Below are 26,790 nucleotides of genomic sequence, written 5' to 3' on the forward strand. Positions count from 1 at the left end.
GATGTCTTTTCCATGGACCTTGCTTCCCTTCCATGCATCTTCTTCATCATTTCTTGCCTTCCTGCAGAGAGAATTTCTGGGTGCAGCCTCACTGCTCGTAAATCTCCTAAGGTCTCCACTAGTTCCACAGACTACATTCTGGCTCCCCAAAACTCCCATCTTCTGTCTCCACCCAGTTGGAGTTCCCTCTGGTCTCCACCATGAGGGCTTTTCCCCCCCACCAAGTGACGTCTTTACTGTCTGCCAGATATGCCACCTGAAGTCCTTATACTCGTTATCGTGAGTTTAAGGTATTTGCCTTCACTTAGTCCTAAACCTTAAATCCTTTCTCAACGCCTTCTGTTCCAACCTTTTTTCCTCCTTTTTCTCAGAACTTTCACAGAACCTGTTGTCTCATCTAGGCATGCTCTCCATATATGTGCTCTCCTCCTCTCCCTGGGAATCAGGGCTTGTTGGATATATAGGTGTACCCATTTCCCTGTTGCCCAACTCCTAGCACAGTGGAGTGCCCATACCCAGTGTCCAATAAACATGGGTTGAGGGAGGGACTACAGACTTTCACAGAGCTGATGGATTAAGTGACCCAGGATCATAAATACATCATCACTCAGGATTCAGTTTAGAAAACGGAAATCACACTAGATATTTCAAATAGAGGAAATTGAATACAGAGCATCAGTTACATAGGTGTCAGTAGGCTTAGAGCCCAAAAAGGAACACTGAACAAACACCAAGGCAGTAATTGCAGGAAGCAGCTACCACTCCTGGGACCATAGAACAGAAAGAAAGGGGATGAACATGACAGAACCTAGGAGTGTGGAGAAGGGGTCCCAGTGAGCTGAGACCCAGACATGGGGAGAGGAACTGCCCTGCTGCTGATGGTGCCTCTGGGGATCAACAGAGGGACCCCGAGGTGCTGGTACTCAGATCACTGCTGGCATAGCTCAGGAAGCATGGTGAGGCTGGCTCTGGGAGTACTGAAAGATGGTGGAGGCTGGAGCCAAAGCCACTATGGGAGGGAAGCAAAATCAAGAGGGAGGTTCTTTCCCCCCTCCACTCTTCTTCCAACATTCCTCTAAGACTTTCTGTTTGCAGAAACACACAGGAAGTGAGCTAGCAAAGGAGTTTGGGAAACAAAATTTTCAGAACAAGGCATAGAGGGCTGAATTTGGAGCTGAGTAGATAAGTAAATATAAACTAACTCAAAATTTCTAATATAGCTCTCATTTTTTTAGAGGAGGGAAAAGGTAGGCCCAGAGAGTTTCAGTGATTTGCTTGATGCCCCCTTTTTAAATCATTGATTCCATGCTCTTAATATAAACCCTTAGGAATAGTGCTATTATTTTCATTTTAGGGGAAGATCATACCCAAATGATAACTTGTGAGAATATCCTTCTACTTCTCCTCTGCTTTGAGGCCGCTTTATGCAAATTAATGACATGCAGCATATGCCATATAGGATCACACGTGTTGCTTTGAACGATTAGGGAAAAAAATAGAAGCTTACTGCTTTGCCAAGTTCATTGGTTCCAAAACGGGGTGCTTTTATAAGGTTCAGGGAGGGTCATGTGAGCCAGCCTCCCCAACAGCATATGAGTTTTCAGTTACCATCAAGTTGGTAGTATCAATATCAGTATCACTCTGAAAACTAAATGCTACCCATTGCAGCAGAAATCATCACAGAAAACTTCTGCTCCAAAGTGGTAGCAGGTTTTATTTTTTCCATAAGAAAGTAAAAGAAGACAAAACAAGACCATCTCCAAAGTAGATTATTTAATATCTAAAAGCATCTTCTCCCAGTGTTCCCTCTCCTGTGCCGTCTGCTGAGCCCCAGGGAATGTGGACATTCACCCACACCAACCTTAGAGGACTGGCAGTTGACTGGCTGTGTCCTACACGGGTGGATATTTGAAACTCAGACAGAAATAGAACAGAGTAAGAGAGAAAGGTGCAAAAAGGGCCCTAAGCTTTACAAGTGGATCCATCCTTAAAGATGAGGTGGGCTGAAAGACTCAAGGACTAAATCATGGTTATTTGAGTGGTAGTCCCACAACCTATTAGAGTGGGGGCTCATATGCACCACAGAGAGGCCGGAAACAGGTTATAAACCCTTATTGAAAAGTTGAACCACCAAACCATGGTGAGGTGATCAAAAAGCATGGGTGAGTTTCACCAGCATTCTCCAGTCCAATGACAGACTCTGTAAGGTAAACTGTTTGGAAAAGGCTGAGAGACTCCAGACACTTAGTAAACAGGAAGCCCACTATCCAGGTATGAAAACAGTTTCCTCAGGAGTCACTTATGACTGAGGTGCATGGTCAAAAGGGAGGCTAGAGCTGGACAGTAAGCAGAAAGATACACAACCTTCTGAAAATGCATGCCGATAAAATACATGTAAATGCCAGTCTCCTGGTAGCTGGATTGAAGAAGATATGTAAGGGCTCAAGCACACTTTTAGAAAGCACCACTAAAGAAATGTGAACATCAAAACACCAGATACTGACCTCTTCAATGTTCGGTTCCATCAACAACAGACAAAATCGTATTTGCTGAGATAGAAAGTTACCCTAACCCTTTCCTTCCTTTTCCCCTCCCTCTCCCCCTTCCTTTTTCTCTTCTTTCTAAAATCGTAGTAAAAGTACAAAAGTGGTATTTCTCCCCCCGCCCCCCCCCCCCCCAAACAGACTTATTTTGCCCGCTGACACAGACAGTAAGGGAAGAAAAAGACATACGGGTTAGTAATTTTCTTCTAACTAGAGCATGTCCCCGCCTAGATTTCGTATTAGCTGTTCTCATTCTCAAAGGATTTGACTTAATTGTACATGGATCCCAGTTGGTTGGATATACCTTAAGACCGTTCCCCCTTCCCCGCCTCAAGAAGGTGGTGGTGTTGCATGGTGACTTTTTTGGTATATGATCGGACTGAGATCAAAGATCAACTATTGCTTGAAGGGTACTTCTGGTTTTATTGAAGGTATTGCTCCCCCCACCAGCCCCCAGCTGCATAAATTAAATAGAAGATAGTATAGGAAGAGAATGCAATTTAGTGACTCATAACTCATACTCGCAGCAAGGCTGGGGAGGGTAAGAGAAGTAACAAAAGAATAATTAGATTAGCAGCCGCAAAAATCATTTTGTGTCTGACACCTTGGTTTGAGGGTAATCCTCCTCCTCCCTCTCCACACCTTAATGAGCTTAATATAGCCCTTGAGTCTAAGAAATCATGTGAACTTCTGCCATCAATAACAGAAATATCTTGATATTAAACCAGATTTTACTGAGAGTCCATTGGGCATCAACACCACTTACTAGCTGGGTAACCTTGGGCAAATTAGTTAAGGGCCCACTGCCTCAATATTGCCATCTATAAAATGGACTTCATAAAAAGCACCCAGATCATAAGGTTATTATTACGATTAAATGAGTTAACATTTGTGAGGAACTTAGAACAGTCCCAGGCACATGGTAAATGCTATATAGGCATTTATTAAATTCTTAAAGTGTCAGGGAAGTAGTGTAAGCCATTGCTCGATGGGGAAAAGGAGACTAAAAGTGCCCTAATTTTCATGTTTACCATCTTTATGTGCCTGGCTGTCCCATTGTTTCCTGTCATGTCTTTTAACAATCTTAGCAGTTTGTCAACATTGTATCTTTAAATCTATGAAAAGGCCCACTCTGGGGAATATACAAAAAAAGGAGCAACAATTTCCCCTGCCATAACACCCCCTTTTCACTGCCAGGTTACTTCATGGGTGTGGGAACAGAAGGGCAGACAGTGAAAATGTGAGGGTTAAAAGATGGCATGAAACACAGACCTTCCTTCTATGAGCCTGCAATCTGTCGTGAAGAGCTTAAGACTAAATTTCTCTCAGGCAAGACGACTTCTGGTAGCTATTTTTATTTTGCAATTCCTCTATCACAGACAGTAACAGTCACTTAAGTTTACATGACACTTCAAAGCACTTTCATGTACTTTGCTCCACTTGACCATCAAGACAAGCCTTGAGCAAACCCTTATTCTCTATGAAAGACGGATAACCGAGAGCTAAGGAGAATTGCCCAGAACCATTAAGGTAAAAGGTACTAGAACTAGGTCTCCAGGACACCTGGGTGGCTCAGTAAGTTAAGTATATGACTCTTGATTTCGGCTTGGGACATGATCTCACAGTTCGTGGGATTGAGCCCCCCATCGGGCTCCTTGCTGATAGCACAGAGCCTGCTTGGGATTCTTCCTCTTACTCTCTCTCTCTCCTTCTGCCCGCCCACCCCTCCCCCCGCCCCGCCAAACAAACAAACTTAAAAAAAAGAACAAAAAAAAACAGCTAGCACTCAAACTCAGGTCTTCTAGCCAAAATGTTTTCTTGCAAGATCTTGTTTGTCCAGGTGATGCTTAGTAATGTCTGTTAAGTTGGATTTAATGAGACTGAGTTGAATTGACTTGAACTGAATTAAAAAGGACATGTGTTGAAATGTTCTGGGGGACATTTTTAAAGAACCATGCTAACAGAGACATCAGATTTTCATCGAGCTTCCCTGCTTTCTCTCACCTTTGCTCTTTCCCTCCCCCTATCTCTCCTCTTTGTGTGAAGTGAGCCAAGCTGAGAGTAGAAGTGATCAGCTCTGGGGACAGTGGTTGGGAGACTGTGGAAAAGTAATTGTGAACAAATTCCTTTGGTTCCATGATTTTTTTTCCCCACCAAAAAACATTCGTTCCAATTCAGGAGAGTGATTTCCATGGTAGCACTAGTTTTGGAACTCTTCATGCTTATTCTTCTTTCTAGGTCTGCTCCAGGCTACCTGGATGTTCTCCCATCGACAAGTAGCTGATCAGCACCTGTTTCATGCCTTACACATTTAAAAACAAATTTATTAAAAACAATTAAGATCTCAAGAACTTCAGTAGGGAAATAAGACGTGGAAGTGTCACGTAAGAGGGGCGCCTGGGTGGTTCGGTCGGTTAAGCATCCGACTTCAGCTCAGGTCAAGATCTCATGGTTCATGGGTTCAAGCCCAGCATCAGGCTCTGTACTGACAGTTCAGAGCCTGGAGCCTGCTTCGGATTCTGTGTCTCGCTGTCTCTCTGCCCCTCCCACACTCGCACTCTGTCTCTCTTTCAAAAATAAAACATTAAAAAAATAATTAAAAAAAAAAAGAAAGTTTGCCATGTAAGAAAGGATAGTGGTGCCTGGGTGGCTCAGTCAACTGGTTAAGCACCTGACTCTTGATTTTGGCTCAGGGTGTGATCTCATACTTTGTGGGTTTGAGCCCCGCATGGGGTTTTGTGCTGACAGTGTGTATGGAGCCTGCGTGGGATTCTCTCTCCCTCTCTCTCTGCCCCTCCTCTTCTCGTGTGCTCTCTCTCTAAATAAATACATATTTAACAACAACAACAACAACAACAACAACAAAAGAGCAAAATTAAATGCCACAACAAGGAGACAAAATCTGAAGCTCTGATTCCTTGCCGGATGCCATTTCCCACCCCCCAAACGCCCACTCCCACCATCTCCCATCTTGAGAGTCAGCCATCTCAAAGCAACTGAAGAAGTGACGTAGTCAATACCTGCAGTAGGCCTGGACCTTCTAGACTTGTGGCAGTCTGGAAGACTATTTGCTTTCAGTTTCAGGGAGGGTATCAAGAAGAAATGGTTCACAGTGAGGGTAGATCTCTTGATCTTTAGACCTGGAACTTAACAGTGACCATTCCCTCTCGTTACACAAACTACCCAAGGTCCCCACTTAAAAACTTCGAAGCTTCTGGGGCACCTGGGTGGCTCAGTCTGTTGAGCATCTGACTTCGCCTCAGGCCCTGATCTCATGGTTCTCTGGTTTGAGCCCCACATTGGGCTTCGTGCTGACAATGTGGAGCCTGCTTCGGATTCTGTGTCTCCCTCTCTCTCTCTCCCTTCCCTCTTGCACTTTCCCTCTCTCAGAAATAAATAAACATTAAAGAAAAAGTTTGCACCTTGCTATGCTGTGTAAACTGCCTTAAAATCATGTGAGCCTACATTAACAGATAAAAGCCTCCATTTCGACAGTTTCAGTACTTTTGTGATATCTGATTTTTAGTGGCATTTGTCTGGCATTTAAGACTGAACTTCTGTTTTACTTTCAGAACCTGACTTTCGTGCTATTAAATTATTTGGATGTAGATAAAGAAATGTATCAGTGGGATTCAACAAATGAGTGAAATAAAGGAATTGGTTTACCTGGAATTTCTCAGGACCTTCCAACTCTTAACATTCAGTGTCTTTTGATTCTACACTGAGGCAATATTGCTCTGGGTCCCAGATAGAGGACAGAGAGCAATGGGCAAATAACAAAGCTGAAATCCTAAATTAAATTACATTATTCAATTTGTAGAGAGCTGTTAGGGAATCCCATATAACAGTACTAATGTATTTTACATCATTGAAAACACACTGTTAGGTATGAAAGATGTTCACCATAACAATCTTTGTATTAGCAAAACAAACAAACAAAACCTAAAAACATTTAGAATGTCCCAATTAGGCATTTAGTATTCCTCTAAATTGGTATACCATACAAATATTAAAATAGATGTTTATGAAAACTGTGTTATGAAAACATGGTAAATGCTTATGGTAGAATGTTGGAGAATTGCAAGATACACAAATTATGTATACTGATTATAATTATGGAAAATATTCAAAGGAGAAATGGATTATTTTAAGGTCATACAGGAAAAATATAGAAAAAAACATTTCTATAATATAGTTGTAGTATTTTTACAGTACAGACTAGGTTTCTAAATGGAATAGAACAGAACAAAACCAATTATATATTTAGATATCAATATAAATCTCTCCATAAACTCCACCATTTCTCACTGCAGTGAAATTCCAAGTAATTATTTTATATGATTTATTCAGCATCTGTCATTTTAAGAATATAATGTTTGGCTACACAGCAAAGAATAATTAGCAATATAATTAATCAAATTGCTGTTTATATTTCTATGTCAAAGTTAATCATTTTCATTTTCTTGTTTTATGGAAGGAGTTCCTTTATTAAAGCCACAGTAAATTTAAATGCATTTCACACGTTTTAATTGTACAAACTTAGTAGCACAGCTGAACTCTGTAGTCAGTACTCTCAATTACTGACACCTAGAACAAAGGCAGAGGGTTTTTACCTAAGCCAAAGCGAGAGGACTATTTTCAGAACTCCCATTCATTCAGTTGATTGTTCTGTGTTGGGGACAGGAATTATTGCATATAGACGATCTGGACTGATCTGATAGTCATAAAATGTCATCCTTGCCTGTTCTCCCTGCCCTCTCCCTATCCACCAACACACACCACAAGGATGAGAACTGTTAGTATCTTCCAGACAGCCATAGAAATAGTTGATTCAGTCTGACTAATCCATTGAACACGGGAGGGGTAGGTAGTCATTTATCAGTTTTTCTCCAATATGAAATCATGCTAGGTATCTTGAGACAGACCATTATGTCACATTTGTTGTTCCTGTTTTTGTAGTTGCCATAAATATCATGGTACCCAGGGTGATGGGGAACTTTCCAATGATCATTTTTATTGTTTTTTATATAAGCCTTCAGTCTATCAAACATATGTAAATAAATAAAATATATGTTGGTATTTCCAAGTGAGCTAGACATTTGCTGCTCTGTGTTTCACTGTAGCAGGTCTGGTGGGGGAGTTTAGATGCTCGGAGTTTTCCTGTTGTGTGAAACCATTCTTGGCTGTAATGTCTCTCCAAGGAGCTGCTCTAATTAATGCAAAACACTCTAGATACTACTTAATAAATACTAAGCTTCCTCTAAGTGGCACAATATTAAGATCCTTTACTAAACAGTTATTGCTATGTACTGGAATCATCAGACCAATGCATTGTGTTTTGGGAAGGAAGGGAAAGAAATGTATTGCAAAAATAGAGTTTGGAAACATTTATTCCTGTGAACCAACAACTCTTTATATACTATACTGTCTACCTTAGTAAACCAAGTCAACAGGGAACACTCTGGGGAAGAAATTAACTGAGTAAATAAAAATATACAGACTGCAAAGCATGAATCAGAATCACACTGCCTCTAAACAACAGATACTTAAAGAATGCTTTTTATCTGTGAGCTTAATCTGCTCTAATTAATGCTCCCAGTTTGTTCCTTCAAAAGCTTGCAACTGATTTGACATCAGTTATTTGCAGACACAGGCAAAAGGAGGCTGTCTGCAAAGAAGAACCCTTTGTCCATATATTCTAGAAAATTCCTCTAAGGAACATCTTCCAAAGAAGGTTTTATTTAGCCAGCTATAATTTTTCAGGGGTAATTTCTGATTATGTTATTATTAGTTCCAGTAAGTTTGTTAGTTTATGGTTATAAAACAACCAGCTTTTTCTTCAGTCTCTTTTTTTATCTGTAGGTCTGAGCCACCTTCCATCCCCAGCTCCAGATACCAATCCCACAAATTAAAAGAATAGTTTAAATATGATCATACAGATGTTGAAGGTAAACTGAAAAGTATTCAAGGTTTTGATGCACCTGGGAAAAGTACCAGGCAAAAATTTTAAAATACAATAGATTTTCTCCAGATACTTTCTCCTTCAGATCAGATCTCATTTAGACTTCAAATTTGAGAAAAACTGGTTAATTCCTCTGTGATCATACCTTGAAAGCTAAGAAGTCTGCTTCTTTACCGTGCCCTGCTCTGCCTCTAGGAGCAGCTCTTAACAGTCACTGTAAGCTTTCTAAAATATGGACACTAAAAGTCTATAAAATGCACCAAAACAAAAATGTCAGCCATAGAAGACACAGGATAGAAGTATTGCCACAAGATTATCTCAGTTACCGCTGACACATGTGGCCTGATCCCCCACCCCCACCCCCAACGCCCGAGAATGGGCAATGAAAATGCAGGAGGATTCTGACTTGGAAATTCCAACCAAAGAGCACCTCCTCTGTTGATTTTTATACAAGTTTACCATCATGGTGCTCAGAGTAGTTATCAAAAAGTGGGGTGTTTAGGGGAGAAAGAGAGAGAGAGAGAGAGAGAGAGAGAGAGAGAGAGAGAGAGAGAGAGAAACAGAGAATTGACCAGGTGAGGTTGACAGCTCAGCTTTCAAATCTGTTGTAACATCACTGACCAGATATTAGTTGAAGGAAGAAGACATATTGACCCAGATGTGAGTCTGGTCTTTGAAAACAAGCTGTTTATGTAATCCATGCCAAGCAAGGAGGTAAGAGACTTGGAGATGTGTGTGATATAATGATGCTTATATTGATGTAAATAAAGATTTATTTAAATCAAAGTTCTCTTAGACCTGCTAGATGGTTGACCACCAAAGAGCTTCTTGGGAATCCTGAGGCCCACACTGCCACCCCCAATCACTTTCTTCCCCTCCCCCATTTTTTCAGACGCCAGAAGATGCCTGCTGCATCTTGCACTGTAGTGCAAACAGATCCCTGCAAAGAGAGAGGAAGATAAAATGAATTTAAATTCCAAAGGGGTTCCAGTGCCGGTTTCCTAGTCCCCGAGTCAGCAATGTGTTTGTGAAAATTCAGCCTTTTTGTCTCCCAGTAAAAAGGAGCTAAATCTACATCGGTGGCCCAGTCTCGGGTTGCTATTCTTTGCATTTTCTATTCGAGTGAATGAGAGTGAATGAAGTGGCCGGGACCCTTCATTTGATCTACTCAATTGCATAAAGTGACAGAATTCTAATATATTTGTTTAATGCTCTTCAATGGGCTTTCACTTTTTTGCTTGCAAATGAAGCATCCGTGGGCAAAGTTTCGTCCCCCTTTAACACTGGGACATATTTCATAACTCAGGCTGTGGTTTGAAGTGATCTTGAGAGGAGTTTTAGACTCAAAAAGTGGAAAATAAAGAAACAGATGTGAAGTTATTGTAAATTCCTAGAGTGGGCTCTGGGGCTATTGTGCCCCCACGGCGGGCGGTCCAGGGGCTGTGCCTTTCATGCTGTAATTGAAACATATTAATTAGATAATTTGTTGTTAGTTTAAACGAAACAAATGCATCCCCTTTGAGGCTTCACACCGGTGGGTTGGGTTGTTTTTGTTTTGTTTTTGTTTGGGTGTCTCTGTGCATATGTGGCTTTAGGAGAAAAAAAAAAGTGACATTTACATTACGAATTTGAGAGCAGATCCTGATCCTTCTCATTTGTTATATAGATACATTGTAAAAAAAGAGAGTTTCCATTTGTGAAAGTCTAAGCCAAGTCCCCTACCCTAACCTTGCATACACTAATGTAAAACCTTCTCTTTGCAGCTCTCCCCTGGCTTCTTGCTCCCACCCACTCCCCAACTTCACCCCACTCTAGCACCTGGCCAGATTTATGCTTCCAAGATGCACAGTGTTCTCATCTACTTTAAAGGAAGTGAACGCACTGCTATAATATTTCAGCCGTTCTGACAATCATTTATTAGCCCTGCTCCCGCTAGTCTTCAGGCTTCTCAGAATCTCCAACTCAGGCAACAGGAACAGTGAGAACTTCTGCAGCTTCTCTCTCTTGAGAAAGTGCACAAAATTCATCCATTGTGTAAGCATTTCCCCCCATCACAGGGAAAGCCACTTAAAACCACAGCTGAGTACAGGATCATGTTAAAAACCAAAAGTAATGGGACAGCCAAGTTTCCAAATAAAAAACCTGAATTTAACAAAAAAAATGAATACTGCCCAAATTTACAAAATAGAAAATGTAAGTTAACTCGATCTTCAGGATAAGACTCCCCAATATACACCTCGCTGCATGGTGTTGTCTCTTTCAGTTTTATTTTAAAGCTGTGTGTATTGACTTTGGACTTGAGCCAGGTGAAAAGATTTAACATGACAAAGAGAGCCATTGAAGGTATCATAGTTATAAACTTCCTTGTTTGTGGGGGCACTTCAGCTAAACTGGGTGTGAGACTCAGAGCTGGGGATGGAGAGGGTGGAGACGTGGGTTTGGGCTGCCTTTGGATTTCTGATCAAGGTCAAAATATCACCAGTGGATTTTTTACTTTACTCATTCAACTTTGTCTGAGAAGAGATGCCTGCAGTTGTGAAAGGAGGGCTCACAATGCCCAAGTTATTTCATTCTTTGCAATACACCATGACGAACTTACCGGCTGAAAAAAACATTTTCAGATCCTGAGTTGAAGTCACTCCTTTGCTAAAAATCAGAAATTGGATCTGCATCTTATTTACCTCAATTATTAAATGTATGTGTGTGTACATTTATACATAGACATTCTACTGCCTATTATAGGACGAATATTTTACCTGATTATCCAAGTTGATAATTTATAAAATGTTTAAGGCCCATGTTAGCCCATTCTGTTGCCTGCATTCCCAGTTCGAATTCAGTGTTAGTAAATTTGACAAAATTAGAATATTCCGGAAATTGCTTTAATTTTATTCGGCAGGAAATGATGAATATTTATTTATTTATTTATTTTTTAATGTAGATGATGTCTTGTTGAGAACAAAGTTTCAGGAGTTTCCTAGCCCAGGGTGGAGAAGTTTTCCAGGCTTTCTTTTGCTGATCTTGTTGATATAATTGTGAATTGGGCTTGATGAATGAGTTTAGTTGTCCCCTGTCTGACGAGCTTTAGTAGCTTCATGCATTTTAATCAGCCCAATGATTCACTTATTTTGCAGGTTTTTTTTTTTTTTTTTTGGCTGTGTGTGGGATCCTTCCTTTTAAAAAATGGTCACAACAGGATTAATTACCCTTTGCATTAATCCTAATTTTTTTCCCCAGATAACCCTCTAAATATGTTAAGGGTCGCAGGTGCTAAGGATTCTCCTTATGGAGAATAGTGATCAAGATTTTTGTGTGGGTTTCTCTCTGTATTGCACAAAGGCCTTTGTTTAATCGTATTACACAGTAAAGTGTTAATCACCATTTAAGTTTTTCTTTGTCTTGTAACTTCATTAGTTGAATACACACCTCACTTTGGAAATACTGGGACCCCTTCAGGAAAGTTTCAGTTGGCCTTAAACCATAAATTCAGGGCAAATTTTAATTCTCTGCAAAAATTGAGGAAAAGCAAATACTTAGAGTCAAACATTTAAATTAACTTCATCGAGAATTATTTTCCCACATGAAGAAATGAAAAGAAATCTGTTCTATTCAAACTGAACAGGTTTCTTGACACTCAAGGTGAACTTCTAGGTAACTTCTGAAAAAGAAGGTTTCAACAACTGAAATAATTTAAAGGAGCAGGGAAATGAATATTCTAAGATACATCAGAATATGAGTATTGATGAAACAAGTCTGTTTTTATCTCCATATAGACTCTACCTGATTTCTACATAAGCCTTACATGCAGTATGTTTTGTAAAATGTATATTTTAGGATACAAAAAATTACATAGAAAGTATTGCATTTTTTAAATGACAGTTTTCCAGCACTACACCTGTGCACCTGATGATCTATTCTAGGAATAGCTTCCTCTTTCCCTCTGCTTCAGGAGTCCGTTTGAATCATTTCTCCCTCCCTTTCTTATGCAAGTGCATCAGAGGAGATCTATTTTAGAAATAAGATATGAAAAAGTCAAACTACTCAGACAATGTACTGCAAGAAGTGTGCTTAGAGAGGCACTATGTCTATCTTTTGTAAAGTTATTGTTTGCAGCAACTCTTCAAAAACACACAAAACTAAAATTTGAATTTATGTATTTTAATGAGAAAATATTATTTGGACTAGATTCATAATTTAATGTAGACACCTTTTTAAAATTCTTTGTCTTAAAACAGGCATGCTGGGAACAAGAACATCAATATTTAAGATGCCATGCTAATTCTGGACAGGGAAGGAGAAAAATGAAAGGGAAAAATTTTACAGCCCTATGACAACTACAACTTTTTTTTTTTTTTTAACTTAAGCAGGTCACACCAGAACAACAGTTCGTTTTCCAGCAAATTACCTAAGAACTCTAAAGGAATATAGCAAACAAAAGTGCATTTTACACAGTGTATAATCATTCCTATTCACAAGCATTTACATCTCTTTGCAGCCCTTTAGCTTCTTGGGAAAGTTCTTGTAGCAAACAGAAAGACTTGTCCATGGGAGACCTATCCGGTGACACTGCTTCATGTTACCAGTCAGCTATCTAAATTCTGCTAGGGTTGCCCTTGATGCTTTCTTAGTTTGGGCTTATTTCATTTTCTTTTTTCTTTCTTTTCTTTCCTTTTTTTTCCCCCTTCCAACAATAAAATAAATAGCTAAAAGGTCTCTAAGTAACAGGAAAGTTAACATCCCAATTAACTTTCCCATCCCCCCTTCCCACCCCTAAACCTGGCCAGAAATGGAGAGTAAACATTCACATTACAACAGGTACTTGTAAAGTGGGCTTTGCCCGCTCGCCCGCCAAGCAATACAGATTCAAGTTCACTGTTTACATTTTACCGGGCGCCTTTGTAAACAATACTACAACGTTACTTTTAGTTTTGTTTTGCTTGTGTTGAGGACAAGCGTCCCCTTCTCAGTTTGGCAGCCTCTCCCCTAACTCCCCGTGCCTGGAGCGTCTGGCAGGAAACAAAACCCAAAACAAAACAAAACAAAACAAAACAAAACAAAACAAAACAAAAAACTCCGCAGAAGCTGGGGAGGCAGGGCCGCTACTCCAGGAAGCTGTGGTCCGCCCAGCCCCTGCCGGATGGGCGGAGGCGAGTCGGGTAAGGAAGATTAGTGGTCCCTCTTCCCGGCAGATTTCCAAGACGTAAACGAGATCCGGCCCTCCGCGGTGCGGCTGTAGCCCTCAGGGGAGATCTGTTCGAGGAAACCTCTGAGGCGGTTTCTCTTGTCTAGGAACTGACTGCGCGGTGTCCTGCGCCCCGCCGATCCCGGCCGAGGGAAGACGCGCTCCTCTCCGCGAAGGCGGGAGGCAGGATTTCCCCTGCCTCTTAAATGGGAGGGGGTTTCGGGGGGCCGGGGAGTCGGAAGGCTTGGCCCAGGTGCTCCCTGCCTTCCCCTCTTGTGGAGGCGAGGACAGCTCCCACGCGCCTCCAGGCCATCTGCAAGTTTGTGTTTTGTCTCCTGGGTCCAAAACAAAGTTCTCCTGGGGGAGAGAGGGTTGGCCGAAGGTGAAATGGACAAGTTAGGGTGGCGGTCTTAGATGGGGGGAGGGCAGGGCTGGGAGGCGGGGAAGGCGTATAAGCTGGCGGGGAGGGGAACAAGAGGGGGCTCCGGCTGCTGCGGGTCAATGCACCGCCACCGAGTGCAAGGCGGAGGCCGGGCTGGTGAGCGTTTCACTGGGAGTGGCGGGGCTGCTTTGGCTGGTGGCTGTCTGCGAGGACGTGGGGCTGAGCGAGGGCGGCGAGTTCGAGAGCAAGGTGGGGATGGGCGCGGGCAGCGCGGGCAGCGCGGGCACCGCGGCCGGGGTGGGCTTGATGGGCACCGGGATGGCGGGCAGCGTCTGGCCTGCTGCGTGGCACAGCGGCTTCAATGGCACGCCGTAGGCGCTGTAATCGCCACTAGCCATGGAGATGGGGGTGGCCGAATCGATCATGCCTGCGGAACCGTACACGTGCGGCCAGCCAGTGCCCAGCGAGCTGCTCATGGTAGTCAACTGGTTGGGTAGCGGGTAGGCGGCGGGCACGGGCTGCATGGCGGAGAAGGCCAGCCCCCCAGGCATCTTGTACTCTCGAGCGATGATATTCTCGATGGCGAAGGGGTGCTTGAAACCCGATGGCTGCGCCACGCCGCCCAGGTTGTAGGCGGCAGCGGGCATCTGTGGCAGGTGCGTGCCGGAGGCCGCAAGCGCGCTGAGGCGCAGCTTGGCCTGCTGCTGCAGATACTGCGCGGCGTCGGCGGGCTTGCTGGGCGCCAGGTGGTCGGACTTGAGCACCTTGAAGCGCTTGCGGCGCCGCAGGAAGCTGCCGTTCTCGAACATGTCCCCGCAGCTGGGGTGCAGCGCCCAGAAGCTGCCCTTGCCCGGCTGGTCTGGCCGCCGCGGGATCTTGATGAAGCAGTCGTTGAAGGATAGGTTGTGGCGCAGACTGTTCTGCCAGCGCTGCGTGTTCTCCCGGTAGTAGGGGAAGCGGTCCATGATGAACTTGTAGATCTCGCTCAACGGCAGCATCTTCTCGGGCGAGCTCTGGATGGCCATGGCGGTCAGCGAGATGTACGAGTAGGGCGGCTTTTGGTCGCTGTACGTGTTGCGGCCCGGCCGAGGCATCTTCTTGTTTGCCCCCTTCTTGCTCTGGGTCCGCGCGGGCCGGCGGCTGCTTGGATCTGAACAGGGGGGGAAGATAACGGGAAGGGGGGAGGCATGGATGCACAGACAGACACCGCGAGGTCAGCCGGGACGAGTACAGACCAGACGTGGTGGGTAGGGGCTGCGGCGCCCGATCAGCCTGCGCCCGCGCTGTGGAGCTGGCAACTTTGAGTGCAGAGTGGGGTGCGGCCGGGGGGCGCGGAAGGGGAAGCGGATGAGCGGCGCGGGGGAAGCACGGACCTGGAGCGGGGTCTGGGGCAGGGATGCAACCGGAGGGCTCACCTTAAAGTTGCTCCAAGTTGTTTGTCCGCATCCGGGATGGCACTGCAGCTCTGCGGTCCCTCCCTGTGCTCAGCTGGGACACAGTGTCTGGTCTCGGTTGGGCTCCGCGCGTCTCTGAGCTTCGCAGCTCAGCCTTGCAGCGCCCGGAGCCGGCCAGTCCGCAGCGCTTCTGGCGGTGCGCTCCCCGGGCGGCCGAGCTCGGCTGCGGAGTCCCGGTGCAGACGGCAGCAGCGGCGGCCTCGGGGCTCCGGAGGGCGCTGCTGTGGGCTCCGCGGCTCCGCTGAGCTAGGTGGCTGCCTCCATGTCCTCCCTCGAACCATCTGATAGTTTTAAGCGGTGACAGGAGCAGAAAAGACCCCTGTAGCGGCGCTTCATTAATGTGCCACTTCTTAGCTATCATATGACAATCGCCTTGGGAGGAGGAGGAAGAGGAGGGGGAGCGGGGGCTGCAGAGGGAGGGGACTGAGCGAGAGGGGAGAGCCTGGCCAGCTCTGGTTTCTTTCACACCTATTTACATGGACACCTTGGCCAATAGGAATCACTTCCAGCTCAAGACTGGGCGAGGGGGAAGAGCCTCGGCCACCGGTGGTGAGCAGGACGCCGGCCAGGGTGCGCGGTGTGAAGGTATGAGGAGGTGGCGGCCGCGGAGCAGGGATTCAGGCGACCACTCACGTTCACAGACCGAGCTGCCGCGCAGATGATGTTTGACATGGAAATTGCTTGGCTGGGGTATTCTGTTTCCTCTGCATTGTATCGGGTTTGTATTGTTAGCTAACGTTAAGGCACGGCTTTCCCTTGAAGCAGACCCTTTTCCTGCGCTTGGCAATACGGGGCTGGTTGCATGGGTTATTATAATGAAAATACACCCTTCCCCCTAGTCTTCCAAGAGGCAGGTCAAAGTTTGATTTGACCTTCCTAGGCTGCTGCCATAGCTCTACACACTGGGTGTGTAGCCTTAAGTGATGGGGTTTAAAAACTACTTACAGAAATATAAGTATTTATACCTGTGTAAAACCCAGTTTGTAAGTGTACTGGCCAAATAACAACCAAAAAAAAAATCTATCTGGGAGAATAGTCAGGGTCTTCACTCTAAAAGTCCTCTAGGAATTGAATTAGGGACAGGATGAAGGTTCTGGGGCTGTTGGGGCAGACACTGTGTGGACCTGGCGGAGGGCCTGAGTTTGTTTGACACACTTTATCACCAGATGAAGGGCCGAGTCTCATGCTTTCCCCATGTGGTTTGAAACTTTAGGAGTTAGGCATTGCCTGGAAGTTTGCATTTTATGGCCGGAACTTTTCTCTGCTTCTCCCACCCCTGCTTCCCCTCCCATCTCCTCCCTTTCCCCTCCCTACCCCCAATAGAAAGTATTTCGGGTTTAGAGAGCCCAGCAAAAGCTGCCTGCGGACCCACTAAAACAGCAGTAACTCCTGGACCGGAAAAGAACCAGGGAGTTCTCCTTTTTGGGAGAAAGGAGAGAGCGGGGATGTGCCTAGGGTCCCCCTGCCTGGTGCCAGCGGTAGGCTCCCTTCTGTTCGGATTAGTCTCCAGAGATTCAATGAATTATTGTCATCATCATCATTATTATCATCATCGTCGTCGTCGTGGGCGTTGGCGGCATCATCATATTGCTATGAAATAGTGAGTCTATCCTGCCTGCATGCACCCAGTCAAGGAATAGATGCTAGGAGTTCCCACTGGCTTCTGCACATTCTTTCACCTTTATGGTTTTTAAAAGAAATCCCTTTTATCTTTTACCTCGTTGAAAACTCAATACCTAGAGCCCACACTAAATCATCTTCAATCCCGAAATGTAAGAACTTTTTTCCCCCAGGAGGTGATGGTAGTGATGGTGGGGGGAGAGTTCTGGGTGTGAAGTTTGGACACTTAGTGATATTAGAGCATTATTAGTGGAGCTGTTTGGGGTTAGCATAAAAATCTTTCGGCGCACGTACACACACACACACACACACACACACACACACACCCTCCATTAACCACAGTTTCAGAGGTGGTCAATAACTCACCAAAACGTAACTTAAACACGATGAATTTAGGAGATTAAACAATTTCATTAATATTGAAATGGCTCTCGTGTCTGGGCTGCCTCGCTTGAGATGCAAGCACACGTTTTTCAATATTAACAGAAGTGCTTGAAGAAAAGAATAATGTCACCTTCTTAATTCGGAAAAAATAACTAGGAGGAGGAGGTGGGTTCGAGGGGTGGAGGTGGGACGCTGACCTGTCCCTGGGGGCACGGTTGGACAAGGGCAGATAAACCCTCCACACAGAAACCATTTGGACTCTGGTGGACTCTGCCCAGCTTCGGCACAAGGCAGCGGTACTTGCCTGAACTGTGCATGCTTCGGCTCCTAAGGAGGTGCGTCGTTTTGGGGTGTTACTGGGCATGGCCCAGTTTGGTTTGAAGGTCCAGGGATGGGAAGAACTGGGGAGACCTGCAGCCTAGGGACCCCGATGAAGCATAGTAGTAAGGGCTTGTGTTTTCCTGATGGAAAGGTGTTGGTCCACAGCTTTCCTGCTCCAGAAGGCAGCTGGCCTCCGAGATACAAAAGTGGGGGTGCTCCTGTGGAGGCAGGAGTGCTCCTGGGAAAGGTGCCAGCATCGAAGCCCCTAAGGATCTTTTAGGATCTTCTTAGCAAACGTGTGCATACTGACACACAGAAACATAGATAAAAAAAAAACATTGAGAGTGGTTGGATTGGGATACATAACGAAAGGAGTGAAAGATCTCTGTTCCCCCAGTGACAGCCAGGAAGATTCTTTTCTACCGGGTGTGTGCCTACGCTTGTTGTGGGTGGGGGATGGGGAGAGAAACGTTTTCTTGTTTTAACAATTGGCATTTTGTTGCCCTGCAAAGGGCCTTTGTATGGCCGTCGAAATCATTGCTTGGAGTAAACAGAAGTTTAACTAAATTCTAAGAGTGGAAACGTTTGGGTTAAAAAAGAAAATCTAGGTTGAAATAAATCTTTGTCAATCTCCCCAGGGAAAGTTGTCACCACCAAGTCTCAGAGACATGTGAGGATACAAGTAGGAATTCGTGTTTCAGGAGTCTCCAAAGTTTGGCTAGAGTGAGGACTGGAGGTGAGGTATATTGCCCATGCACAGGGCTAATTAAGGGAATGGAACCTAACTGGACAAGTTTGCCCTGGGTGGGTGAGGAATTGTGAAATACACGTTTAAAACAGGCACTTTGCTACAAAATTGCATTTCAGATCCTACTGAAGAGCCCAGAGGAAGGGGGAGGGGATTTGCATGTCATTTACACCGTTTTAAGACTGGTATTATGAAGAAGAGGAGGGAAGGAGCACTTTCCAGAAATCGTGAAAAGTGCATCAGAGTCTATTGTACAGAACCCAAAGCAAACAGAGGCTCTGGGGAGGGGGCACATCCGACTCTGAGGCTTAGGGAGTTGTTGGGAAAACTGTATAAAATACACATAAGTCAATTATACCCATGTGCAAACCAAATGGAAATCTCTTTCATGCAATAGCCATTCATCGCCTCCGCAGAGCCCACCACCGACCACCTTTCTGCTTGGAGAGTTCGCAATGGCCTCTTTTCCCACAAGCTGGACCACACACGGCTACAGATTTCGTAATAATTTATGCTAATTTCCCTCCATAAATCCACAATTCGCTTCAGTGGCACCCGGGCTGCTGAGGGAGTAAAAAGGAGACAGAGGGGTGACAAATACAATATTGATTTTGATTCCTTCTGTTGTCAAGCAGGTGTATGTGTGCGTGAACGGTGGGGCTGGGGTTAGGGGGCGGGGGCTCTAGGAGAGGAAAACCATCGAGCCAGGGCCAGCCTCTCCGTGCACACTCCAGAAAGTAACGCGCCCGGTTTGTTAATATTTACCAAACACCGATGGGAGGTGCAGGGAAAGTACCCGGCAGCTTCCGAAGGTTTCCTAGGCGCCAAAAACAATACCCGCCTTCCCGACTTGGAAAGCGAACCCGGGGCTGCCTGGAGCATTTGGGGACTGAGCTTTCGTCTGCCCCTTCTCTTCCTCCTTCCTCCCTCAGAGTCGTTCCCTCCTTCTCCCTGAGTCTCCCACCCATCCCGCCCCCGTCTCTCTCTCTCTCTCTCCTCCCTTCTTGTCACGGATTTCTCTTCACTTTGTTTTTTCTTTCCCTTCTACTTTCTCCATCTTCTCTACCAAATGGGCAGTGAAATGTGCAGGTGGGGAAGGTCTTCGGGCGCGCTCCGCATCGATTTTAGGTGTCAGGGTCTCCTCTGGCCCGCCCCACCTTGCAGGCCGCCTCCCGCATTTGCCCAAGTTCTCCGCGCTCTCTGGGAACCCGCGCTAACTCACCGCGCCGCTTTGTCCCATCAGTCATTCTTCACCAAATCTGCACTTTGGTGGCGTGAAACGACTTAGCTTTCCTTTCAAAAGGATTTTGTTCCTGGGTATTCAGCACTAAAACAAACTCCCTCAGCCTGTCAGCGATCAATTAAAAAAAAAAAAAATTTGTTGTTCTGAGTGTCCTGGGGGCGGTTTGGCCTCAGAATGTGCGCCCTTCCACCGCCAGCACCTGCGCGTGGCACAGCCTAGCTCTAGTGTTCTAGATCTGGGGGCCAGAGGGAACCCACTCACTGAGCTGTCTTGGCTGCGGTCCCCGGACACGGTCTTGTGGGCTCTTGGGCCGCAGAGATCTGCACCCAGTTGGGAGCTGCGTCAGGGGAAACCTATCCGCCAAGACTTTCCCACGACTGCCCCAGGAGTTTGAGCCCGCATTGCCTGGCCACTTCCACAGATTCGGAGGGGGAAATCAAGCTGCCCAAGGAGGAGAGGCCGGGGGAGGGGACACACTTTGTTGGCTCTGGTGCCAACTGGCAGCGAAAGGACTCTGTGCCCTCTCTCTTGTTCTTAGCCAGCACCTCCACCCCCAACCCCTCATGCCAGGCACGGTAGGAACACACCCATTTTCCCAAATAGTAGCAAAGATGTCTGCCATGGAACTTTGGAGCCATTTATTTCATTGGTGTGTGACTGGGCTATGTGAGGTTTGGACCTCAACCCCTAACAGAGAGGTTGAAAATAAACTTTTGATGAGGAATACTTTGCCTAAAATCAGGTCTTCTCTCCTGTCCAATCTTGCTGGGTTCTAAAAAAGGCAAGAGTCTCCCCCTCCTACTCACTCTTTACTCCCATCCATCCTGGGAGGCTCAAATTCAGAGGTGTCCCATCCTTACTCCATGCCATCTGGCGATGGGCAGGGCCTCTGGCTATGACTGGGGACACTTGGAACTAAAATATTTCCCTTGGGGTTGGGAGAAAATGAGTGGCAACACCATACACATTTCAGAAGTTTTCTCAAGTAGCAGCTGCAATTTGGAGAGTATGGAAGGCTCAGTTTTCCCTCTACCTCAAGCACAAAACAAACAGTAGTCAGCATTAGGTGCCGGTCCTCCTTGACCTCCATCCCAGAGAAGTGCCAACCCCCACCCAGAGTGAGCAGGCAATTTCAATGCCTGTGAAAACAACTCTTGCCCTGCTGGCCATAATGCCCTCTCTTTGGAATCGGTTTGCTAAATACCATTTGGTCTTTGCTTGCTCTGAGATTTTAAGTCTTTAAAGCCAGAGTTTCTAGGTCCATCCCCTCCTTTGCACAAGCAATTGCATCGCTTTAAACTGGGCATTACCAAACCTACAAATGTACTTGTTTAGAAAGTTATTTGCAAAAGGTTGGTGGAAGGATTTTTGTTGTTACTGCTAAACCCTCCCGGTAAGTTTTGCTCTGCACTGTGTGAAACAGAAGAAGCAATTCAAACCTATTATTATTATTGGAGGAAATATTGCTAAAGCCACCTTGGTATTGAAGGGATTAACTTGCTTTTCTCCCAGCCCCTAACTCTGGGGTTAAGACAGCAGTAGATCAACTGTATAATGTGTGCACTGTTCGCTCATTTGTACAAGCAGAACAAAGGTTGGACTAAGCCAAATTGCATTGCACTTGTGAACCGAGTCCTGATGTGAAGTATCTTTTACAGCGGGGGGAATGAGAACAATTTCGTGTATGTCTAAAAGGGAATAACAAAGCCACTTTCTCGAGCATCTCAAAGTGAAGTAGCGAGGCGTGACATTCCCAGGGTGAGGAGGGACAAAAGCAGGGTCAGGGGGATGAAAAAGAGAATCAAACAGCCACTTTCACATGTCTGCCCTCAACTGCTGCACCTCTCCATAATAGGAAACAAATGTTGTAAAAGGGGGGATTGCTCCCATTCATTCAAAATAGCAAATGATAGCTAAACAACATTGTCAAAACTGAATCAACTTCTGTGCAGTACCACCCAGAAAAAGGTATTGTGTTTTGTTTAATAGCGGGGTGGAGCAAAGGGTCTTTTTTTTAAGGGGAAAAGGGGAGAAAAAAAATCACCCTATACTTTTCATATTAATTTTCTTTGTCAGGAATTACTTGTTTGCTCATATTTTTGGGGGGAGGGGAATCAGTATTTCTGGCTAAGTAATCACTCTTAAAATGTTTTTTGGTTTGTTTTTTTTTTGGGGGGGGGAGGAATTTTGGGAAAGCAGACGCAAGAAGGTGATGTTTAGCTTTGTAAAGTATTTTAAAGCTTCCATTAAGTAGGAAAACTTCATCCTCTTTGGCATGTGTTATCCAGAAAAAATAAGATCTTGACTGCAGTAGAATATGAAGTTAAATCCTGTACCATAGACTCCATGCACTTTGCTCATAAATTTGAATAAAATCGATTCGGGGGGGGGGGGACTGCAAAATATCCGAAAATAAAGAATATTTTGCGTCCGTAATATTTGTTGGCGCATTTTCTTGTGTTCATTTGTTTTGAAACGGGATAACCTGTAGGTCTCCAGCCTTAAAACCCCGCGCTTCTGCTTTGTTTGTTCAGGCTGACGAGGAGCAGAGCTTAACCCTGTGGACGTGTGCAGTATGTGTTTTCTTAATGGCAGCAGCAGATTTCGCTGAAGACTACAACAGCTTTTAGATATAATAATTCGCTGTGTTCCTGGGAAGGTTAAAACTTTGATTTCTCTGTCCCTATCTCCGCCCTTCTCTGTTCTCTCTTCTGTTCTCTTCTCTTCTCTCTCTTTCTCTCCGTCTCTCTCTCTCTCTCCCTCTGTCTCTCCGTTTGGGCTTTTTGTTTTTTTGTCTCCATGCGTCCCCCGCTGAGCTGCCACCCACAAAGCGGGTTTGAGAAAGAAAGAAAGAAAAGAAAGAAAGCGGCTGATCCTCCCCGGCCTCCCCCAGCTACGAATGGCTAGGAGGCGGGGCCTGCAGCGCTGCAGACGCGGCCCGCTCCTGGGCGGCGGGGTCTTTCCGCTCAGGCGGGTCTCACCTGGGACAAGGGCTTCGCTCCGCGGGTCCCGCTGCGGGGTGCCGGCCCCCAGCCGCGCGCCCTCTCCCTCAGCACCGCCCCTGCTTCGGGCGCTCGATTTGCTCACTCTTGGTGGGTAGCTGTGTCCTGCAAGCTGTAGGGGAAACCAGGTTGCCCCGAGGGCTTACCGACACCCCAGAAACAGATCCACCACCCTGCGCATTCCTCTGTTTCGCTGTCTCCTTCCCTCTCTCCTCTGCCTCTCTGCCCGCGTCTCTTCTGTCCGAGACTCTCGTTTCAATATCCGCAGCGGCATGGACGCCAGATTGTAGGTCCGCAAACAAACTAGCTGCCGTCTCAGCAGTGCTGTGTCCGGGATCGGCAGGGTATTTCGTATGTACCCAGCCGGCCCAACCGAAACAAGAAAGGGAGGAAGGGAGGGAGGGAGGAAACAGGAAAGTCAAACACCCCCAACCCCTCCCGATCAGCTGCACACCTCAGCTGCGTAGTTGGTAGGCCACGGTAGGTGGGTGGCTCCGGAGAGTGGGATGAATCATTAAGTCGACCGTTCCCAGCATTGGTGCCGTTCTTCGACACCGGCACTTAAGATTGTGCTTGGCATTATTCACCACCTCCCCACCCCAGCAACAGCGACCCTAGTGAGGAACCTTCACTTCTCTCTCATTTATCATTTTCATTAGAAAAGAACTTTGGAAACCTATTTTCATGTAAATATTTATACACATAAAATAAATATTAAATCTGTACTGCAGTTTTCCCCTGTAAGTTCTTCCCCCTCTCCATCTTTTGGGTAAATCCAGAACCACGGAGCATTTAATAATTCCCCAAAGGCTGATTCAGCAGGTGATTTTCTTTGGAGTCCTAACCATTTGTTTATGGTGGCCATCGCAATTTGATTGGTGGAGCGGATAGTTTCCCTTCACTGAGGTAGGCTGCCTTTTCTTCCCGCGCCAGCAGTAAAGAAAACTTCTCACCTTTCGCTTCACACCTCCTCCCCAAAGCAGTTTGAATCCATAGTCTTTAACTGGCTGTCCGGGATACCCAGAGTTGGGGAAGGCTATTGATCTTTCCGTTCCGTCCGTTCATCCTCTTTTTACCTAGTTTTCTTTTTTTTTAATTGCCAACAAAACAAAACCCCAAAACAAAAAAAACTGCACACAATCAGGGTAAAATAGGTGAGCCATATACAGTGAGTCAGTTCCTTCCCTTGTCCCACATCCCACGTCTTTTACCCCTCTTCAAAAGGACAGAGGGAGCTGGCGTCCCAGATCTTCGGTAATTATTAGCTACTTAGGTTTTCGCGTCCGGATCCCCGCGACCTGTTGATGACTCCCAATCGCGGAGCGCAGAGCTGTGCTTCGAAGTTGGTTATGTAAACTGCTTGTGTATTTCACATTATCATCCCGCTGACTGGAGGCAATGTAGATTTTCTAAAGATCTAATGAATAAACAACCAGCAACTGCTGGCGGTGTAATTTACATTGTTAATGCCTACATGTGTATAATAAATATGCATTTGTATGTCTTCAAATAAACTCTTTTTAGTTTCTAACCTGTGGTGATTTTTTTTTTTTTTCCTAAAAGAAGGAGCGTGGGGGCGGGTGGGAATCTCGTCTTCCCGAGGAATGAGAATTTATTTCACTTGCGTGGCTCTGGTGAAAATGGCTCTGCCGTCAAAGCCCAGATGTAGAGTCCACAGCCCGGCTCTGCTGCCCCTCCTACCCGCCAAGGGAAGCTCGGCTGGGAAAAGCACCCCTCACTGGATTCGCCCGGAAAGGGAGGATGCGCCCAGGAACTTCCAGGCGCAGTCTTGGGGACGGCGGGGTTTCACGTGGAAGTGGGATCCAGGAGAGAGGACAGCAACCACAGGATCCGAGTGTTCTCCCCCGAGCTACCGCCCTTCCCCAGATTAGAAGTGCCAGTGACTTCTCCAACATAGCAATTTGGGTTGGGAGAGTTCGAGCCGCAGCGGCTCCGACAACCTCTGGGAAAAGTTTCCCAGGGAATTTCCTGACCGGCGACGTTTCCCCATGCGCCTCTGTAAACAGCATTTCGGACCAGCCTGGGGGGCCGCAGGGAGGAAGGAGAGGGCGCTGGCTCGGGGTCGGGGTCCTAAGCTCTGCCCCATGAGCCGCTTCCTCCGGTAGGGCAACCTTGTGGAGGGCAGCAGGAGCACGGATGCTCCTGGGAGCCACGGCCTCCGGAGCCGCGGGGTTTGGACCCAGCGTAGCTGCTGTTTTCAGAAGCCCAGAGTCCTCCCTGCGCGTCCCACGCCGCTTATTTCAGGCTGGGCACCGACGTTTGATATCTCTCCCCTCCAACCAGGTGCCACTTTCTTAGCGCGCTCGAAGGCAAATGTCTCATCTTTTCCAGTCCTGGATCTGGAATACATTATTTTAATTAAGTCTATGGCGATTTACTTTCCTCTGAGATCTATTCCACGGTGCAATTAGGAACGTATTGGTGCTAGCTCATATGAATATTCAGGAGAGTGTCAATTAATTAGCAGACAGAGGAATCTCATTATGGTGCTCAAAACCCTTTTAGTGTTAAGCAGAATTAAGGGGGTATTTGGCAATGCGCTGGATTAGTGAATATTTTACTGTGCACTCATTTAACTTCATTATCATAGCACTTACACTACTCTCTGATTTTATTAATTAAATTGCTCATTAATTCGTCCAAAAAGGATAAAAGTTTTAATGTGCCACCCAATAACTTGGAAAGTAAACTTTCGCCCTGTTTGGTCTTCGCTCCCGGCCAAAAGAGGACAGATGGCGGCTTGCACAGCCAGAGAAGGAAGCGCGGTTCCTCCCTCCCTCCACCCTGCAGCTTGGGGAAGCGCAGGCGCTCTGGCTCCCCCAACTCGGGAAGCAGCGGGATGCCTCGGATGAAGGGCCGCGATCGCGGAACAGCCTCCAAGGATGGGCCCGGAAATCTGAATTCGCTCTTCAAGTTGGAGGCGTGGGCGGGAGGCGGGGAGTGCCTCTCGCTCCTTCGCGGGAGAGCGGCTGACTAGGCAACGAGAGGTTTGACCTGGGACGCGGAAGTGCCCGGGGCGTTACGCTCAGCCGCGCCCTGGAGTCTCCGCCTCCAGGCCCAGAGGCTCGCAGTTTACTAAAGAAGCGCGCAAAATGTACCTGGTGGGGCCAGCATCCGCCACGCGGCAAGGGCTTGCTGAGCACAGCACTTCTGACACTTGAGGCTCTGGCCGAGCACCCTGCCCTCGACCAGGGCCATCCCTCAAGCATCATCCAGGTTGGTGCCCACGTGTCGCTCACACCTACCTGCACCTCCCCCACCCTACCCCCAAAGGTTAGAAAGACAAATATTAAAATTACTTGCACAAAGGGAACTGCTAAAGAGATCCCAAATTAATATGCATGTAAAATTAATTAGTTGCATTTCGTGACATCAAAATAAGTACCTGGGAAACAGAACACCTTCTGGGCATTGGGAACATATGCTAGAATTAGAGTTAATTGACTAATTACATAAATTAGGCATTAATTTTGCAGCACATCAAGTATAAAAGATATCTCAATTAATTGTGCATAAATTACCAGGTGAAACCGGGCGGCAGTCCGGCTAGGATCAGGTTCTCCGACCCCTTTGCTCTTTTAGGGCCCGAAAGCTAGGCGGCGTGGTGGTCGGGACTGGCTTGTGCGCAAGGACACAACGAGACCTGCGCGGGGAGTCGCCGCTGCGCAGACTGATGACCTGGGGCAATTGTTAATGCGAAGGAAACTCCCCTACTCATTAAAATCAATTACGGGCAGTTAGATTGATCAGCATTTGTCGGAAAGGAGCCAAGCTGACCCCTTTGGGAATCTCCCCCCTCACCCCAGCCCGCTTCCCATCCACTTTGGCTGGTTCTGTAGCGATCTGGGGCCCTTGCTGAGCAGGTACCCAAGTTTCCCTCGCCGAGTAGGTTAATTTTGACGTCGGCTCGGGCCATTTTCGATCGATC

At 46.2% G+C, this 26,790-nt stretch overlaps 1 protein-coding gene across 1 annotated transcript; it reads right to left on the bottom strand.

Annotated features, from left to right (window-relative positions):
- Positions 1 to 12,647: 12,647 nt before the first annotated feature.
- Positions 12,648 to 15,854, bottom strand: FOXB1 (forkhead box B1). The gene is made up of 2 exons (XM_019441929.2): positions 15,485 to 15,854; positions 12,648 to 15,219 (listed from the first exon to the last, which is right to left on the bottom strand). Exon 2 carries the CDS (start codon positions 15,161 to 15,163, stop codon positions 14,186 to 14,188), a length of 978 nt encoding a protein of 325 aa, XP_019297474.1. The 5' UTR covers positions 15,164 to 15,219; positions 15,485 to 15,854; the 3' UTR covers positions 12,648 to 14,185.
- Between the last annotated feature and the right edge of the window lie 10,936 nt (positions 15,855 to 26,790).

Source organism: Panthera pardus, unplaced genomic scaffold (assembly GCF_024362965.1).
Source record: "Panthera pardus isolate Hobbes unplaced genomic scaffold, ASM2436296v1 HiC_scaffold_24, whole genome shotgun sequence".
NCBI lineage: Eukaryota > Metazoa > Chordata > Mammalia > Carnivora > Felidae > Panthera > Panthera pardus.